This window comes from Xiphias gladius, chromosome 22 (assembly GCF_016859285.1).
Source record: "Xiphias gladius isolate SHS-SW01 ecotype Sanya breed wild chromosome 22, ASM1685928v1, whole genome shotgun sequence".
Lineage (NCBI taxonomy): Eukaryota > Metazoa > Chordata > Actinopteri > Istiophoriformes > Xiphiidae > Xiphias > Xiphias gladius.
In genome coordinates, this window is record NC_053421.1 from 14156294 (window position 1) to 14175825 (window position 19532).

The 19532-nt window shown below is 40.8% G+C and overlaps 2 protein-coding genes across 6 annotated transcripts; both read right to left on the minus strand.

Moving 5' to 3' along the window:
* Positions 1-1214: 1214 nt before the first annotated feature.
* Positions 1215-7691, minus strand: znf576.2 (zinc finger protein 576, tandem duplicate 2). Of its 3 annotated transcripts, none has more exons than XM_040116654.1 (5): positions 7588-7691; positions 6261-6452; positions 6038-6153; positions 2702-2845; positions 1215-2476 (listed from the first exon to the last, which is right to left on the minus strand). In XM_040116654.1, the coding sequence occupies exons 1-5, from the start codon at positions 7673-7675 to the stop codon at positions 1634-1636; spliced, it is 1383 nt and encodes a 460-aa protein (XP_039972588.1). In that variant the 5' UTR covers positions 7676-7691; the 3' UTR covers positions 1215-1633. The 3 variants fall into 3 exon arrangements, with proteins under 3 accessions (XP_039972588.1, XP_039972589.1, XP_039972590.1); XM_040116655.1 differs by lacking the exon at positions 7588-7691 and adding an exon at positions 7424-7566; XM_040116656.1 differs by lacking the exon at positions 7588-7691 and adding an exon at positions 7169-7296.
* A 1051-nt stretch (positions 7692-8742) lies between these two features.
* LOC120784601 lies at positions 8743-19012 on the minus strand. 3 transcript variants are annotated; one of them, XM_040118530.1, is made up of 10 exons: positions 18924-19012; positions 17819-18350; positions 16933-17445; positions 12540-16234; positions 12178-12448; positions 11474-11671; positions 11295-11387; positions 10995-11181; positions 10503-10710; positions 8743-10396 (listed from the first exon to the last, which is right to left on the minus strand). In XM_040118530.1, exons 2-10 carry the CDS (start codon positions 18303-18305, stop codon positions 9107-9109), a joined length of 6942 nt encoding a protein of 2313 aa, XP_039974464.1. In that variant the 5' UTR covers positions 18306-18350; positions 18924-19012; the 3' UTR covers positions 8743-9106. The 3 variants fall into 3 exon arrangements, with proteins under 3 accessions (XP_039974464.1, XP_039974465.1, XP_039974463.1); XM_040118531.1 differs by having other exon boundaries at positions 12540-16048; positions 18851-18984; XM_040118529.1 differs by having other exon boundaries at positions 18851-18984.
* Positions 19013-19532: the final 520 nt, after the last annotated feature.

Consider the following 19532-nt stretch of genomic DNA (forward strand, 5'->3'; position numbering starts at 1 on the left):
AGTTACTTTCCACCACTGCGAGTGTCTGATATAAATGAACACAACCAGGCAATTGCAGTAAGTTTAAATAGATATAAATCAAATCTTATCCAAGAAATTTACTTGAAAAACACACATTTCATGGATCATTAAATCAGTAGGAATATTTCATTTTGGATTATCATTGGTGAAAGGTTTTTTAAAAAGGTTCTTCAGCTTTATTCCATTCAAGTGCACATTAAAAAAATATCCCCCTTTTCAACGGACCATGAAGTAAACAGGTATTTACTTATTAGTATTTATTACAGAACAGACTCACAATAACATCATGTCCCCTACTGTAAAGGAAGGATACACCAAAATTAGTGAAACTGGACAAAATGTTGAATATTTAACAGTTCTAATGTTTCAGCTGAGGAGATGGAGTTACATGAGTAAATCAGAGGTTGTCACTGAAATGACCAGCAGACCTATCAAAGTTCTTCCCTAGCCTTTCTCAATCATGCTGTCGCTAGGCAGAAAAGGGTGATCTTAATATCAAACAATCAAATGAGGCACTTACATTATAGGCTGATATAATGTCCAGTGTGTGCCCCATTCTAGGAAAATAATTCTCATTATTAGTGAGAACAAACACAAAAATGCAAGTTATTTCTTCAGCAGCCTCCCTTGGGATAGCATGTTTTATTACATTTTTTTGCAGTGTCCAGACACATTGCAGATGGGAGAGAAAGAATCCAATCAGTGAATACCACGTTATGCACAGTTCTTTATGGGGCTCAAAGGCATTAAAAAGCCATGAGGTCCATTTCAGAAATGTCTAAGACATGAAATTTTATTCTAATAAGTGAAAAAATAAAGGAGAAAATTTTACTGTAAGACAAATCAGGATTATAGTGGATCATTTCTGCCCACAAGCCAAACACTCCACATTGAATCTGGAGCACTTAGCCAAAATAAAATTTTAGCAGAACTTTATTATGTTATTTTAAAATTCTTCCTTAATGAGGCTTAATTTAGAAAGGAACATAATCAAAATATTAAGTGTAAAAAAAATGCACAATATGAACCAGAAGCTGTACATGACACATTTCTTTTGACAAACTGTCTAAACATTCAAACATAGTATCTTTACTAGGCATCTAAATTTGCTTCAAAATATGTACTTACCCAATTGGTTTTGAAAAGCAAATGAGAACAAAAAAAACAAAACAAAAAACGTTAAAAAAAAAAAAAAAAAACTATTTTTTTAAACCACAAAATAAGTTGAACAACTCAAGACACCAAGTAATAAATTCACACCACACGCATTTCACTCTTAAAAAACAAACAAATCATTTAAAAGGTTAATCAAAACAGTTTGTTTTTACAAATAAACTATGTTCTGTGACAAAGGGTGTAACAGATGGATTTAACAACATTTGGTTAGTCAATTTAGAAGATGTGTCTGTTTGTCCATAATTTCATCAGCTCATAATCAAAACTCAACTTTAAATCCACAATTTGCTAAAATGTCATCCTCAAAACCATTCCAAACTCTTCTGAAACCATGATCTGGAGCATCAAGTCTGCAATGTTAAAAGAAAAAAAGAGGACAATTCCTGACTAAAATCTTCAAAAACCATACACTTGCCGCAATGTCCCCATGTCTAAATTATCTTTTTGCACCTGGGTTTTCAGGCTTTTCCTCCGGGTGGCTTTTCTGGTGAGCTTTCAAGGTGCGCTCACGGCCAAAGCTCTTCCCGCAGGTTGGGCAGGCAAAGCGACCAACCGCGTGAGCCCGAGACATGTGGGCATCCAGCTGCTCAGGACGGGCAAAGCTCTCTTCACATTCGTCGCAGGGATGTGCTTTCCGCGGGGTGTGTTTCTCCTTCTTGTGAGCACGGAGCTGAATCAAGCCGGGGAATGCGAGGTCACATTCAGGACAGGGGTGCTGACGGGGCGGAGCTGGATCTGCTTTAGGCTTCTTCTCCTTTCCTGGAGCTTGACTGTCGTCCTCAGGACTCTTCTTATCTTCCACTTCTGGTTTTGCTGCTGCTTTAGAAGGACGGCCTCGCTTTGCTCCCCCTGCTTTTCCCTTTTCCTCTGCTGGGGTTGCTGCTGACTCTGAGGTGCTGCTGGCCTTCACTGCGTCCTCAGATGCTTCTGCCTCATCCTTCTTTTTCCGTTTTCCCTTTTTCTCAGTAACTGCCGGGTCTTCAGCTTTGGAAGGCCGTCCACGTTTCTTGACGGACGAAGCGTTGCCGTTGCATTGCTGACCTTCAGGGTACTTCTCCTGGTGAGCTACCAGCTCTGACTCTATTTCAAAGCCCTGACCACACTTCTTACAGCGATGGGTTTTCATTGGGTCCTCCGGCTGTTCTGCAGTTTCTACATCTGGGCGGGGATGCTGGGTCAGGCGATGAGTACGCAGAAGTCCAGCACTCCGGAAGGTTTCATTGCAATCTTTACATACCAACTGTTTCTCTGGACACACTTGTCTTCTGTGGGCTGTGAGCTGCAGAGGTTAGAAGTAAAAAGTCAAGCAGAAACATTAAGTACAAGCTAGAAAGTGTTTAATATTTGAAGCTAAAAACATAGATATACTGGTATAAGAAAAGCTAATTTCAAATATTCACCTAGGCTTATGCATTTACGGTGTTATTCAGTTTTAATAATGCTAGGGATTTTCAAAAAATTTTCTAAAACAAAAAAAAACAAACTACGATAATATTATCCTCACTTCAGAGAATGTTTTAAAGCTCTCCTTGCAGTGAACACATTTGAAGGGCTTGTCATCCTTGCTGTGTGTTGGCTGGTGCTGTGTCAGTTCCTCAGATGACAGAAATGTGCGGTCACACACATAGCATGTGAACAATGTGTTTCCCTGTTAAGAAATAAAATAAAGAAGAGCCAAAGTTAAAACAATTCAAGACCAAGAACTACTTTTAAATTGATAAACACAAGTGTATCAAATTCACTTAGTTCACCAAGGACAAGTGATGTGCAGGAGTTTGTCTTCAATTATTGACAACACAGTAACATCAGTAAAATGTATATACTGTATATGCAGTGTGCATTCTCCAGTAAATTCAAGCTCTACACATATTATATTATATCTATATCTATATATATATATATATATATCTATATCTATATCTATATATCTATATCTATATATATATATATATATATATATATATATATATCTATATCTATATAGACACACACACCAATCTCTTTTTCACAAACTAACTTACAAAAAGAGCCCAAATGCAAATAGGGAAAATAACTGGAAAATAATAGATACCTAAAGCATAAAAAACCTGCTTCTTTGTACTTTAAAGTACTCAGTTAGACAGTTAAAAAGAGGAGAAAAAGAAGATCAGGGACTTAAACAAATATCAAACAACTCATTGTAAGCATGCAGGGTTGAAAAGAGATTGTGCTTATGATAACCTTTCATAAACACCAATTAAAAAGAGAATTTATGTAGAGTGCATTCAGAGAGTTTTCAAAACCCTTCACTTTCTAACATTTTTTTATGTTGCAGCCTTATGCTAAAGTGTTCAAATTCATTTCTTCCCTCATCAGTCTACACTCATTTCCCCATAATGACAGAGTGAAAATTGCAAATTTAATTAAAAGGAAAAACTGAAACATCACACTGATGTAAGTATTCAGACCCTTTACTCAGTACTTAGTTGATGCACCTTTGACAGTGATCACAGCCTCAAATCTTCTTGGGCATGACATGACCAGCCTTGCACACTGGGGTTTGGGGATTTTCTGCCATTCTTCTCTGCAGATCCTCTCAAGCACTGTCAGGTTGGATGGGGACCGTTGGTGGACAGCCATTTTCAGATCTCTCCAGGGATGTCGATTGGGTTCAAGTCAGGGCTTTGGCTTGATGACTCAAGGACATTCACATGTCCCTAAGACTCTACTGCAATGTCTTGCCCGTGTGCTTAGGGTCATCGTCCTGTTGGAAGGCGAACCTTCAGCCCAGTCTGAGGTCTTGAGTGCTCTGGACAAGGTTTTCAGTAAGGATATCTTTGTACGTTCAGCTTTCCCTCAACCCTGACCAATCTCCATGTCCCTGCCGCTGGAAAACACCCCTACAGCATGATGCTTCCACCACCATGCTTCTCTTTTGGATGGTATTGGGCAAGTGATGAGCACTGCCTGGTTTCCTCCAGAAATGACACTTAGAACTGAGGGCGAACAGTTCAATCTTGGTTTCATCAGACCAGAGAATCTTGTTTCTCATAGTCTGAGAGTCCTGTTTGTGCTTTTTTGCAAACTCCAAACAACTTTCATGCACCTTTCACTGAGGAGACGCTTCTGTCTGGCCACTCTGCCATAAAGCGCAGATCGGTGGAGTGCTGCAGTGATACTTGTCCTTCTGGAAGTTTCTCCAATCTCGACAAAGAATCTTTGGAGCTCAGCCAGAGAGTGGCCATTTGGTTCTTGGTCACCTTTCTTACCAAGACTCTTCTCCCTCGATTGCTCAGTTTGGCTGGGCGGCCAAGGAAGGGTCCTGGTTGTTCCAAGCTTCTTCCAATGAATAATTATGGAGGCCACTGTGCCCTTGGGAACCTTCAATGCAGGAGAAGTTTTTTTGTAGCATTCCCCACATCAGTGCTTTGACACAATCCTGTCTGAGCTCAGTAGGCAGTTCCTTCGACCTCAAGGCTTGTTCTTTGCTCTGGCAGTGTTGTCAGCTGTGAGACCTTATATAGACAGTTGTGTGCCTTTCCAAATCATGTCCAACCTATGGAATTTTCCACAGGTGGACTACAATCAAGGTTTAGAAACATCTCAAAGACAATCAAAAGAAGTGGGAGGCACCTGACCTGAATTTTAAATGTCATAGCAAAGGGTCTGAATACTTATGTCAATGTGATCTTTCAGTTTTTGCTTTGTAATTATGGGGCATTGAGTGTAAATTGATGAGGGAAAAATTAATTCAAACAATTTTAGCATTAGGCTGCAACATAAAAAAATGTGAAAAAAGTTAAGGGATCTGAAAACTTTCTGAATGCACTGTGTGTGTGTATACATCTCTCTCTCTATATATATCTATATCTAATCTATATATATATATCTACATTTATATCTAATCTAAATCTAATGTATATCTAATCTATATATATCTATATCTATCAGATTTTCCTTACTACTGTACAACTTAGGCGCAGCCCCTAAGCATTTTTACGCAGCACCTAAAGCAAATTAATGGAAAAAACCTATGCTGAAAGTTTTCTACTGCTCTGGAGAGAAAGGACACCGTTCTGGCCCTATTATAAAGACAATATTTTTTCTGAAACTTTGTAATAAAAAAGTGAGGGTTATCCTATATTTCAACACTAGAAAAATTGCACCTTCATTCTTTACGACAGAAAAGTGTTTCATTTGTCCAGTTTAACCTACAGGACTTTCTGAAGGATGGTGTAACAAGTTCTGCTGCCAAAGAGGAAATAAATTCATGACAAGTAAAAACAAGCTCTTAACATCTCCCGACATCTTTAGTGCAAAAATAAACCGGGGAGAAATTCTGTCAAACAGCCAATAATTAAGCCTGTCACAGATGATGAGCTCAAAAAGACTGAAGTCTGAAAAATGTTACCTGTCAGAGAAAATAATTACAGCTATACGAGAGGATTGAGTGAGGGAGAAATCGATTCACTACAGTAACTCAGTCAGCTGACTAGTGGCGACTGGGAAAGTGAGCTGTCTACAGACGTCCAACCGAACAAAAATTTTGGTAAGCAGCCAAACGCTGTTGCATTGTCAGACAGCTATGGGAGGATGAGAAAATTGCAGTTCAAATCCATTCACTATACGTCTTGTTTGGCAGTTTTAGTTTGAATGGTGCACAGTGCGATCAATCAGAAATATGAAGAATTACTTTAGGACATACTGCTCACTTAATCAGTTTTTCTTCTTGCTATATTCTGAATGTACTGTGAAAAACAACAACCTGCATTGGGCTTTTATAAATATTGAATTGATGATGGTCCAAAGTGATGTGGAAATGCATTTTTTTAACTGGATGAACTAATATTGGGAAGCTTACCTGCTGAAGCTGTTGCTTATACTCTTCCCTGTGGCTCTTCTTCATGTGCCTTTCCTTGGCTTTGGCACTGCAGAACGTGATGAAGCATTGGAAACACTGCAGATTTTCATGCTGGTCTGGAAGGTGTACAGGTGGATCATACAAGAGATCATACATAGAGAAAGGTTAATCTTTCAATCATCTCAGCAAACTGAGTAAAAGTTGTGACCACTGTAACACTTACAGGATTGAACAGAAGGTGCAGGAGGTCCATTCAAAGTGATTGGTTTGTATGGTTCTGCTGGTTTTTCAGGGGAAACTTCAGGAGGTGGATCTGGCAATCCCCGTCCCATCACTATTTCCTCTATGTTCAAAATCTCCGAGTCCATCCTGGGTTTACTGGGTGGTCTCAGCGGGCACTCGCAACACAATTTCCCTGGATTTAAGAAGAGAACGAGACAGAAACAAAAGACAAAATGCCAGAAAGGTTACATATCAGGTGGAAATGACAGCAGTTTGATTTAACAGCGGGAACACAAAATTGTTATAAGCCCACAGATATCGGTAATTACGTTAACAGCCACTTATGTTCAACAGATTATTTTACACATAATCTGCCGTACTAGTTAGGCAGAGGTAACTCTAAAGCAATGGTTTGTCGCAGCCACACTTTTAACAATTAGCCCAGTTTCCCCACGGGAAACACTCAAGTTTCAGCTCATCCTGGCTAACGTTAACGTACGTTACTGCCTTTAAGGCCCCTGGCTAAGCTAACTAGCTTCACGCAAGTTTACGAGCATCCGGCATTCGGTCAGCTGATTAAAATACCTTAACGGGTCTAGCTAGTAAACTGGAACAGTTTGCAGAAAGGGTTAAGTAGTTTGGGTTAATGCCTGTGCACGCAGCTAACGCTAATCATAAAAATACAGGCTATCGAGCGGGCTAACGCTAGCTTGCTAGTTAGCGTTAACAACACGGGCTGCCATTCAAAGCGGATTGCAGACTTTTCGTGCCTCCTCACATGCCGAGTTTCCACTCGTTGCTTGGTGCCCGCATGCATCTGCCATGAATCAATATGACGTACGTTAATACCTGTACATATAGCAAATTATTTTTATAACAAATATAAAACTGAGTAGACGTTTGGGTTACCTCTAACCGCTCTTTGTAGGTAGTTTGACTGAGAGAGTTGACCCTACAGAAGTACAATGCACAGATCGGATCGGATACTTCCTGGCGTGTGTTGTGGTAGCCGTCGGTACAACTAAGATGGCTGCCGGAGACCCTTCGGTACTATGTTGTTATTGATTCATGTTTAGACACAAATTTCAAAACCACGGATATAGATCTGCCGAGTTGGTCCGTGGCTGATACTGAGCAGCACTAGAGAGCGGAAGAAACACAAACCTTTCATGGAAACGAAGCACACGACTTCAGCTGTCCTGCAGTATAAACTAGCATGATCATAACACATTCTGCTTTCAAAATGTTAACACACCGTACTAACTCATTAAATCGGCTGCGACACACAACAGCTCAACGGGACATTTATGAGCATGGATTGGACGGACCTCGTTTTCTATTGAGTCCGATTCTATGATTGATCGTTGCCACGTGACTCAAAACAACTTTGTGCAAAGTGCTCGCTGCAATTTTCATTGACCCTACTGTGAGAGTTTTGTTTATCTCCCTCTCACATACAGGGCCATGCATCCCCTTTAAATTAAATCATCGCTCGCATTTTCACATACGCACAGGTCGAGGTCATTCGGTAGTATGATCAACAGTGTAAACTGCATATCAACTTCTCACCTGTCTCAACGTTTTGAAGTCCATTTCTAACATGTATGCCCTTTTCACACCATCTAGACAACCATTCGTTTCTACAATGTTGTTTGTTAGACCATAACTCTGTGACAGAACGTACCTCTGTGCATTAGAATATTCAGTTCACAGTCTTTTACAGCTGATTTTCTCTACTCAGTATCAGTACATACTGGAGAGCAAGGTCCTAGTGAAACTGCATTTTCCTTTTGGGACGTCACGGTAGGAAAAGCACAGGTTTGTTTGGGTGATACCATAAAATTTCAATACCAAGTAATACCAGGGATAGGATAAGTGATATCATACCAATTCTGATCCTTTTTCTTTTTAAAAGCAGCTGATGCACTATCATGTAAGGGATAGAAATATGTCATGATTAATGAGGGGAATGCATTATAAAAAGCCTACATCTGAATATATTTTAATTACCACCAAATTATTTGCCAACATGAGGCATTTCTTTTTACTATTTCCTGTTAATTACTTGATCACATGCAAGACAGTTTTTAATGGTAATAAATGTTTATTATGTGGATCTTTTGTTTTGTTTTTTTTGTATCAGTCCTATTGACACTTTTCTTTGCAACTCAATAAAGACTTTGTATCAGTAGTATCAATATTCTGGGGCTCCATCAGCCCAACCCTACTGTAAATAATAAAAGTAATAATGGCTGAAAACTGCTTCAGTTTCAGGGCCCTTCTAGTGTGCACTCCAGTCGATAATATTAATAGCAACTCAAAGTCAAAAGGTGTATCGTGCAAACATCTGTCAGCAGTTTTCACAAAACAAACAAAAACAAAGTCAAAAGTGCACGTATTTTTTAATCCGTTTTTTTTTTTTTATTGTTTTCTGAAATTCAAATAAATAGTTTTTAAATTCATAGAGACAAAAACAAGCTCATCATGGAATGTAAATTAGGTCAGGTTAGAATAAATATTAAAAAATATCACTGTAACTGCAATTTCAATGTCTTCTTTTGCAGAAAAAAGTGTATGGCTATTTTTTTTTACATTTCCTTCTGAAGGCAAATTAATTTTTACACTTGCTCAATGACATAAGAAGCCACATCACAAAGCATTTTTTTTTTTTAAAAATACAGCACAATAATCCTAAAAAGAATGACACTGCCAGTGAACGGCATCATGGAAAAGTTGTAAGGACAGAGGAGATATTAACATTGTTTTTGATTAGCTGGGTTTACATACACAAAAAGCACAGTTACATTCTAGATCAGAAAGTAAGATGTTAAAAATAAAAGGTAAAGACTATTCTTTTCCCAAACTCCCTTGATTATGGAAATTTAAAAAACAGTTGTGGTTGCGTGAGATACAAAGAAAGACACAGCACTTAAGGCATAGCACTCGAGATGTTCTCTGACAGTCCCCAAAACGACACCTGCCCCCTTCTCCCTCCCCAAGCTGCTCTGGCCAGTGGCCTGAACCATCGTACCGCGTGGCTGCATCTGGCAGAGGACTTTCCTCAACCAGGCTAGGATTGGGGGTTTCATTTGTTGTATGTGCCTTCTCTGTGGGGGGTTGAGGGGGAACTGAGTCCTGGGTATCAGTGCCACTGGAGAAGATCAAAGCTTTGGACACTTCCAGTCTAAAGGCCATGAAAGTCAAAGGCGCTGACGCTGCCCAGTGATCCTGTCGGTACAGGAGCCAGGAGTTGACCAAAGCCAGATCTGTTAGGTACCAGAGCACCGCTTGAGGCCAGCAGGTTGAGGCTGCGGCAGTGACGGGAATAGGGTAAAGATTTCGCAAATCTCTGTTGAGACGAGCCGACATCTGGGCCTTCTCAAAGTTGTCAATGAGAGAAAACATGTTCCTTTGGCCATTTCCCGCAGTAGAAAGTATGAAGCCACAATGTGATCTGCGTAACATCAGCTTCCCATCTGAGCTCACAAACTCATCCCCGATCTGTCCTCGTGCTCCTCCCACCCTGCCTGCACCATGAACCCCAGCAACTAGTAGGCGTTCTAGCATTGCAGGGGTGGAGAGCTCCTGTTTGCAAAGAAACACCATACTACCTTTTGGGACCATTTTTTCCACAGCACCTTCTTTATCTGAGAGATCCAATTTAAGATCCACATGTAAGAGTAAACCGCCAAATCCAATCAATGTAGTACAGTGAAGAGACAGTTTGCTATTGTGCATCTTTCCAGTCAAAGAAAGTGGATATTGGTCAATTGCATAATCACCCTCTCTTGTCAGTGACTGGCACCCTGCTTTGAAATGGCACAGTAATGGCTCAACCTTCCACAGGGGATCAGTTTGCATTTTTGAACTATTCAAATAATTTTGTTGGTCACCATGGCATTGCCCGTCACTATGCTGAGAAATTACACATTGTCTGCTTGGCAGAGTTTCACCTTGCTGTCCATTTCGAAAGTCACCACCATGCCTTCCTTCCCGAACACTACTGTTGACTGGATCTTTTGATGGAGAAGCTAGCTTCAACATGCAAGATAGCTCAAGGAAACGTGAAAGTGGCATGGCTTCAGCAATTAAGGGTACCTTAGTCAAGTCCTCCCAGTAGAGCCTTGGACTGGGAAACTGAAAAGTAAAAAGAGACCAAATAAATTTAAACTTTTGGTGGTCTTGCATCTAATTAACAGAGCCAAGTAATAATTTAAGAAATCGATCAAACAGGAGGACAAACCTTCAAAGTTCCCATTGCAATGTGGATCCCAACAAACTGTGCGACCTCTCTGGCGGTAGTGGGGTTAGACATACTGGATAGTTTATTTGTGCAAGTGGCAATTTCAACCCAGGTATCCCAACCAAAATACTTGGAGAAGTAATCAATGGGCTCTCTGGTCCCATTTTCATCTCTTGATGTTTGGAGCTTGCTCCTTGAAGTTAGCAAACTAAGGAAGAAAAAGAAAAAAAAGTGAGCACCCAATACAAGAGCAAAACAATTACCATGTTCCGAACGATTACATGAGTACCATGTTTTTTGTTTGTTTGTTTTTTTAAAACATATTAATCTCCCTTAAAACCTTTAATTGTCCCATTTAAGAATATTTAAGGTATAACAAAATATTATTTCAGCCCAGTTTTACTTTATTATTGAACTGATACATTTGTTTTTACATGTTTTAGCAGCTTTCTGTGAAGGCTTGTAGACTGGAAAAATGAATTTCTACTCTACTTTTGTGATGTTTGATCTGGCTGTAGTGTGCCGTTGGGTTGGTTTTTGTAGAAACAGGCCAGTACTTCTGATTCTGAGTCTAGGTGAGGATTAGACAGCTCAAAACCACCCATGTCCTCTTCATCAGAACTACGAAGGAGAAAGTCCCGGAGGTCTGGAGGATGAGACCACTCAGATTCTGCCTCAGCTGAAAGATAAGGTATTTTATAGAGACATCTATGTTCAAGAATTGAAATAAATAGGTGAAGGCCATTAATAAAGTAGTTACCACAGTTGGTCATTTTAAAAGAGAACACAAACCTTGTCCATCTGCGAAGTCACTGACCCCTGGTTCTGACAATAGACCTCTCACTCCGATTTCCTGATAGTCTTGTGTGGCATAGCCCCCTTCATCTGTTGTTAACATGTTCAACATTAAAATGAGGTCTTCAATACTCTTTGGTTTACTGAGAGTATAACTAGAAAACACAAAAACTCACGTAAAGTACTATCTGCAGTTTGATGCTCTGTCTGATGGGCAGTACCGGATCCCTTTGGGGTTAAACTCCCTCTGCTGGTCTGAGTGGCTCCCAGTAGAACCTCCCTCTCCTCCTCCTTCACTGGGTAGAAGATACACTGGTTGGTGTTGAACTCCGGGGCGACGAGACAGTCATGTGTTGTCTCCCCACTTTCCATTACTGAAAACACCAAAAACATGATTCAGTCTGCTCTGAAAAGATAAAGCCCTGAAAGGCAGCACACAGTGAACATGTCAAAACATTGGCTTATTCATTCATCACCTGTCGTCTGGAAAATCATCTATACCACGTAAAAGAAGTATTAAATTACACTATTCTATTGATTGTATATATTAACTTATCTAGAGTGGATTATAGGAATAGTTCTACATTTTGGCAAATATGCTTTTTCGATTTCTTTCTGAGAGTTGTGAATGTTGGTACCGCTCTTATGTCTTATAAGTTATATATAAAGCCAGAAACCAACCATGATGAATTACGTTTGTTCAAACTTTATATAAACTGCTATGTAATGACTAAACAACAATTTATAGTTTTAGAGGAAGTTATGTTCTGTAAACATTTGAAGATTTATCAACCCAGCCCTGGTACTTGCAAATAATCGGATTTCCTAAAATGCTGACCTATTGCTTTAAAATGTTGCTACAGTATGCACTAATACTTACATGGAGTGGCAGTGTTTTCATTGTTCACTGGCTCTAAATTCCATCTGATGTGTCTGCTGCCCAATGAGGCCTGAGCCTCATTCAGCATGAGGCTGCTCTCCTCTTTCACCAGAACAGTCCTTATATCACGGTGGTGCTGTGGCTGCATACTTGCACTCTGTCTATTTTGACAGGTGGTTACAGCCAGTGGTGGATCTGAGATATTCTCTTCGACCTTGATCTCCTGGCCTTCTGGGACTTGTACTATATTCTCTGCAGTGCTTTCCAAACCCTGAAAAGAAAACAAATTTTGTACGATTGTAATGTTGAATTCGTTATTCATTGTTAATATATGGTATTTGTTGGTACAATTAGTATCTCACCTGTCTTTGATTGCTCCTCGCGATCATCAGGTGCGGCTCTTTGTCAGCAGTCTCTCTCTGTCTACAGGTGAGGAACTTCTCCAGTATGATGCCTGGAGACTGGTCAATCTCCCTGTTGTGTTCCTCTCCCCCCTGCAGCCCTCCTTCATTCATTACAACCTCAACACTAGTGGTAACCGACTCCAGCTCAAACACAACTTGCTCTTCAGAAGATTCCTCTAATGTAGAGGGTACAGAAGGCAAACATGCAGCAGGAGCAGTAGCTTTGTTGGCCTGAAATTCAGGATTGTTCTCTGGCTGTGAAGTCTTTGTGCCAGTCTTAGCTTCATGATGAATGTCTGAATCAGAGGTGACAGGATGTTTTTCATAAACTACCTGACATTCATCTTGTTCTCTCTCTGATTCTGTTCCTCTGACAGCATCTCCACTTAAAACTGTCTTAGATATCATGCCCCTTTTTAAACGCCCTGTTCCTCGTCTCCTACCCCTTGTAGCATCCCTCATTACAGCTCCTTTCCCTCCTCCTTTTCTTCTCTGGACTACCATTTCTTCCTCTTCTTCCTTGATCTCTACTTGATGCGTCGAGCAAGACACAGTCTGTGAAGTTAGACTTTTTTCAGTTGTTTCATCAACTTGCACAGGTGCTACAAGTGTTTCAGTGCTTTCACCCTCAGAATTATGAGTTCCCTTTGATTCATTTTGTGGAACACTTTCTTGAGGAGAAGTTTTATCATCTCTTTCATTCTGCTCCCCAACAGTAACTAAATCTACATCAAGAAGTAAATCTTCCTTGATGTCTTCATCTGTGGTGGCCTGGACTTCAGATTCTGAGCTTGGATGCTTTGGGGTACCTTTTTGCAGCTTGGCTTTGTCTGAAACTGAAGGCTCTCCTGTCACCAAACTCTTTGTCTGAGTAAAGGTAGTTAAAGCGGATTCAGATGTGAAATTTGGAAAGATCTCACCTTTTTTCAGTTGATCAGATGATGAGTGAAATTCTGGAGAGGTATGAGACTGATCATCTGCTCCTGTCTTACTTCCATGCTTATCTTCATAGGCACTCACTTCAACATCTGGAGGAATAGGTAAAGATGGGGATGGAATCAAAGCTGGAAAAGAGACCGTTCGCTCTCTTTCTTCTAATGCCATCTCTCCCATTTCAGGCTCAGTGTCCCAGTCTGCAACAGCATTCATCACCCTAACAACCTTATCATGCGGTTTTGGAAGCTGGTAAAGATCCAACGTGGAGACCCCTTCAAAGATGTTCCCATTGGTGTAAGTGAGACCGGGACTCTCTACGATATGCACCGTTGCTTTGTGCTTCTGAAGGGAGGAGACTTCACTAAATCTCTCCCCACAGTCCTTACACTCTAAGGCACGTCTGGAATGAGAAGAAGTTATCACTCCTTCAGTCTCTACTTTCGAGGAGGCTTTACGTTTCCTGGTGGTCTTTGGCCTGGTGGGTAGTGTCTCAGCTGGTTGACGGGAAACGTGTAGTGAGGACAACAAGGAAAGAGCTTTCTGGTTCTTTTTGGGTCTTCCTCCTTTTCTCTTACTTTCTGCTGTGAGATTATTTGTAGACTCACTTGTCGGGTGTTTGCTGTCTTTACTCTGTTGGGGCATTGTTTGGGACTCTTGTGGTGAAGCCTCCTGTGTCTGGCCTGATGCCTTTAATGGGTCTAGCTTGTAAACTTTCAGTTGGGGCTGTTTATGACCTTTCAGTAGAAGAAGAGAGTCTTGCATTATGTTTGGGCCAGATATGTCTGCTGAAGCAATGCTTGTTTTTTTATTGACTTTTTCCTGTTTTGCCAGATTTTTCTTTCTATTCCCATCCTTTGCATTCTTGGGCTGATCTTTCCGCATTATTTTTGCTTGTTTTTTCTTTTTAAAGACAGGTAAAGCTACAGTTTTGTGTTCACTTATGTGTGTCACACCCTCCTCGGCTTCTTCTTTTTGCTTTTTCATTTTATTTTTTCTTGTATCCTCTTTGATTTGTTGATCCTGTGGGTCTTGGGTTGTTGAAGATGATTTTATTTCAGCTGTAGATACCATATGCTCCACTTTCCTGTCTTTTTTTCCCTTTCTTCCCTTCTTCTGTGATGCTGCTTTTTTCTCTGAGATATTTTCTCTTATCTCTTCTTCCTGCATTGGCTGATGCTGCTGTGATGGCTTCCTCTGTTTCTTGTTTTTCTTCTCTTTGCTTTGTGGACCAAATTTAACAACAAGATGAGACTTTTTTGTTCTTTGGCGTTTGGCAGGTTTGGCATCAATTTGTAAGACATCCTTATGTATGGATCCGACCAGTTCTTGCATATATCCTTGAAAGATAAACGCCCTGGCTGGCTTTCTTTTCCGCACCTTCACTAGTTCTTGAGCTGAAATTACATTTACAGGTAACTCTGAGAACTGTGTCACCTGCTGGGTCTTTAATTGAGATTGAACCTTTTCTGTAACGGATATGTCCTCTACTTCAGACAGGTTCTCCACCTGCTTCTGACTCTCCTTGCGATCTACTACCGATTTTTCAAGTGGTTCTTGATCAGATGACTCTTGTTCAGTCTTTTCTTGTGTCTCTTCTAGTACAGCTCCATCCGTCACATTGTGGACTTGATCTAGACTTACTGTTTGCATCTGTGAAACAATCTCTTCTTTGTGATTCATTTCAGATTCACTTGGAGTTTGTGTAAATGTGTCTCGTGGAACAAAAGGGCAAGAAGGAAAGTCCTGTGGCTCTGTCTGTAAAGGTGTCAGCTCCAACTCAACTGTAGGCATAAGTGGTGGGACTGACATGCTGGTCTCCTGTTCATCTATTAGAGTCTGATCTGGAGTTCGATCAGGAGTCTTCTCCAGTTCAGTTGTTGGTACCATAGAGGAGGACGGGATTTCAATTTCTGGCACAGTTTGGGATTGTTCCAGCTCCAAAGTTGGTATCAAAGCAGGGGTAAGTTCTAATATGACTGTCTCCTCAAGGTTTTGTTTGAGGTCAGCTACCTCATTCTGACAAAATATTTGATCCACAGGGTCAGATTGAATAGCAGTAATCTCGGGCTGTTGAAGGATCTGATGCATCACCTCTCCCTCAGGTCTCTCTGTTTGTTCAGTCTGAATAAGTGTTAGCTCTATATTTTCACCTCCAGCTATGTGGGAACCTAGTTCTGAGAAAGAGGGGTTTTCCAACTGTCCATCTGGCGTAATGGGTTCCAGTATAATTGTTTGCTCCATTAAATCACATCGGTGTTTTGAAGTGTTCAATTCAACTGACTTAGATTCTGACTGTTTCAGTCCTATAAAATCAATCTGCGGTGGACTGAGATTCAAATTCACTGGTTCTGCAAGCTGTGATATCTGCTGCACTTCCAGTGGTGGGGCATGAGGTGGCACCTGTCCCAATATGACAACTTGGTTCACTTTCTGCACATTTCCTAAAGATTCAATAAGTCTTCGAATCTGCTCAGTATCAATATTGGCATCCACTTTTTGCAGAGGTCCATTGGGCTCCACCTGTAGTAGTGCTGGTTGGGAAATAGATATTGGAGTTATGATGGGTGTACTTTGTTTCACTTGCTGCCCAGCTTGGTGGGCATCACTGGCTGTAGCAGGCAACAAATGGTGCTTAGTTTTCATATGATGTAGCCGTGTCTTGGTACTCTTGAAAGTGGCCTTACATATGGAACAAGAATACTTTACTGAAGAACCACCTAAAGATAATAAAAAAAAAAGCTGTGATGTATTGTGGTTTACCATGAAAAGCACAACATATTTCCAGCAACCTGACAGTTTTCTATCATTTATTAATTCTATAATCGGACCAGAAAATGGGACTAAGACTGAATCTATAGCCATGCCAGTAGCTTTGTGAGGCTATACATTGGCACAGTGGTGCTTTAAAATAGATGCTAGTCAGCAGGTATAATGTTTACCATGTTCACTGTCTAAATTTAGCATGTTAATTTAGCCTCACATTTGCTTACTATCCCTGAATTCAACAAGTCCAGCTGAGGTTGATGGTTTTTACTCACAAACCAAGTATTGGACAAATTTAAATTCTGACTATATGATGGGTCACCATTACAAGTTAAGAGATCAACAACCTGATTAAGATTAATCCTGAGGAGGACATGAATGCCTGTACCAAATTTCTCCCTCAAGACCACAAATGTGAACCTCTTAGTGACGCTGGAGGAAAAGTTATTAGAATTAATCCTTTGCAAATAATGACTGCCTGTACAAATTTTGATTAAAATCCATAAATAGCTGTGGAAATATTTCTGTCTAGACCAAACTGGTGAACTAACATTGTCATCCCTAGAGCCATGTTTCTAGCATAGCTAAAAAGTATGTTACCATTTTAATGTTTAAAATGATACGGCATCCGTAACATGGAAATTTTTCTTACCATCATTTTTCTTCATTTGTACTTTAGCTGTGGTGTCTCCCTCATCCTCTGCAGCTCCCTCTGGCAAGTGTGACAGAATATGTTTCTGCAGAGCTTTGGACGTGGTGAACCTTTTTCCACATTCCTTGCAAAGATACGGCCTCTCTCCAGTGTGTGTGCGGCGGTGATACTTGAGCAATGTCAACGTTTTGCAAGGTTTGCCACAGTCAGTGCAGGCATAACCGTCCTGGCCAAAATGAATTTTTTTATGAACGGTGAGCTCTGATGACTTGTTGAAGGCCATTCCACAGATCGGACACTTGAAGGGTTTCTTCTCTATGTGGGCTTTCTGGTGGGCCATGAGCTCTGTCGAGTTTGTGAACTGGCGGTCACAAACATAACAGGCGAAAAGGGCATTCCTCAGTATGCACTGTTCATACTCTGCTGGGTGGCTCGACTTCAGATGACGCTCTTTGCTCTTGTGATCACTGAAGATTATGTGGCACTCGATGCACTGCAGGGAGAGCTGAGATGCTAGAAAGAAACAGGGCAAGAGGGGGAGAAAGCTAACATGTAGCCAACATTCATATTGTTAAGATAGAGACAAGTATTCATAGAGATTATAAAGGCTTGCAAAAAGAAAATATAGCTCTCATCCGTTTAGGTCAAAACCGGCCGGGAGGGTAAATAAGGCGCCTCAAGAAATGGAAAGGCACATTTACAGTAATTACTGTAGATATTATTTACAGTTGAATATTGTATATTAAACGTAAACTCAATCAACATGCTGCTGCAGAAATCCCACTAACCAACATAAATCACAGTAACTAAGATACTACTGAAAGAAGGTCTCTCAGTCCTATCCCGGTTTACACAGAAGGACACACGTACAAGGTAAAATACTCACATGTAAGAGGCATAACCAGTGGTTTGGACATGTCCATTTTCAGAGGATCTATCATGGCCTTCTTGGAAGGAACATATTTCCTACCATCACGCAGACCCTTATCCTGTTTTTTTGCCTTTTCTCCATCACACCGAGGATTCGTATTTGTATCAGATTCTGTGGGGGCACTTGTCTTTGAAGCAGAGTCTATCTCCATCCCCCCAGAGTTTTCCGAGGGCTCACTCAGTGGCTGAACAGCGCTCTCTTTCTCCACTTCGTGTGTGACTGCCACAGTTGCAGGTGTTTCTGCTGTTTGCATCCCTGTCTGCTTTTCCTGTTGTGTGATTACTTTTTCAGGCTCAACAGGAGCCGCAGATTCAGTCTCCTTCTCTTGTGCATCTGGTTCACTGTGTGCTGGCTGATCCGCAGTCCCGGTGTCCACTGGTTGCTCTGTGTGTGCTGTGGTCACAGGGTTTGGCCCACTGTTTGCCTGGACAGGACTCTGCATGGCTCCCTGCCTCTTGGCTTGTCAAATGCACTTGTTCATATGTTCCTATGATAGCAGTTCACATACAGAAACATATATGGCTGTTAATTACACAGGTATATCCGCACCAATATTCACTTACTGGACATACAAAGCGCACTATTTCTTTTGTATCATGAAACTTAACTATTTTATGAGAAAGGCACCTTTACACAAGTTAAAAGCAGTGAACAGCATCTTTGTTATCCACGTAGCGACAGCTGGGAAACCAGAGAATGAATGGGCTTAAAGCATTTGTATTACAAAAGAAGACCGATGGACACGGAGGGCAGCCGTTGGTGCCTGTGGTATCACTCAAATTCAACACTTAATTTTGTCATTAGATTGCTGGGTCGGGCTTTCAACATGCTGATAATTTTCTCGAACAATGCCTCCAAAATAACCAAAGATACACAGGTAATGGTAGCCTAGTTAGCCTAAATTGCCCGATTTGCGGTCAAATCAGGGAGCAAATCGTCAGCATTTCCAAGCTGTTACGGAGCCAGAGCTGCCAAATATCCACTCACTTGCTGCGTCCGCCGGTTTACGCACACTCCCGTAAGTGTGTTTGAATGTTTGAGGACGCAGATACAAGGTTACCTGGGCTGACTTGTCCACCCAAACATCTTTCGCGTCGTTTTCGCACAAAGCCAACACAGAGGCGCTGCAGACATCATGACGTCAGGCCTGACAAAGCGCGCAGGGGGGTCATGGGAATTGTGGTTTTTTTATTTTTATTATTATTTTATTTCATTTCATTTTTCTTAGCGAATCCTCCGCATGTACTACTCTGTTAAAACTATAACAAAACCGGGTTACACAGCAGTTTTGATACGAATCGGCATACTTACCCTATTTTAACCAAGTTTATAATACATTTGGAGATAAATTACAGAGAGGTAAATTACAATGTCGTGAACTAGTCGAGTCAATTTTATTTGTATAGCTTACAATTACAACAAATTAGGATTCCGAGGGGCGCACAACAGCCATTTACCTAAGTGCCAGTACAATAAAATAAAAAATACTCCGCTGCAAGTGAAAGTCCCGCATTTAAAAATCCAGCGAAACGTATTTAAAGTTTTAAAAGTAAAGTACTTGTTCTGTAAAAACGTCCCACATGACTGCTATAGTATTATATATGACATTAAATGCGTAACCATTGTAGCTGATGTGTTTTCCAGCAGGTTCAGCGTTGGACCCCCAGCT

Bases quoted from the DNA above. Each gene is read 5' to 3' on its own strand.
- LOC120784601 (XM_040118530.1), bottom strand. From the start codon at position 18,305: ATGCAGAGTCCTGTCCAGGCAAACAGTGGGCCAAACCCTGTGACCACA. The intron at 17,446-17,818 runs GTGAGTATTTTA...GTTTCTTTCTAG, and splicing joins ACTGGTTATGCCTCTTACAT to CATCTCAGCTCTCCCTGCAG. The intron at 12,449-12,539 runs GTGAGATACTAA...TTTTCTTTTCAG, and splicing joins CGAGGAGCAATCAAAGACAG to GGTTTGGAAAGCACTGCAGA.
- znf576.2 (XM_040116654.1), bottom strand. From the start codon at position 7,675: ATGAAAATTGCAGCGAGCACTTTGCACAAAGTTGTTTTGAGTCACGTG. The intron at 6,154-6,260 runs GTAAGTGTTACA...TACACCTTCCAG, and splicing joins TGCACCTTCTGTTCAATCCT to ACCAGCATGAAAATCTGCAG. The intron at 2,846-6,037 runs GTAAGCTTCCCA...ATTTCTTAACAG, and splicing joins ATAAGCAACAGCTTCAGCAG to GGAAACACATTGTTCACATG.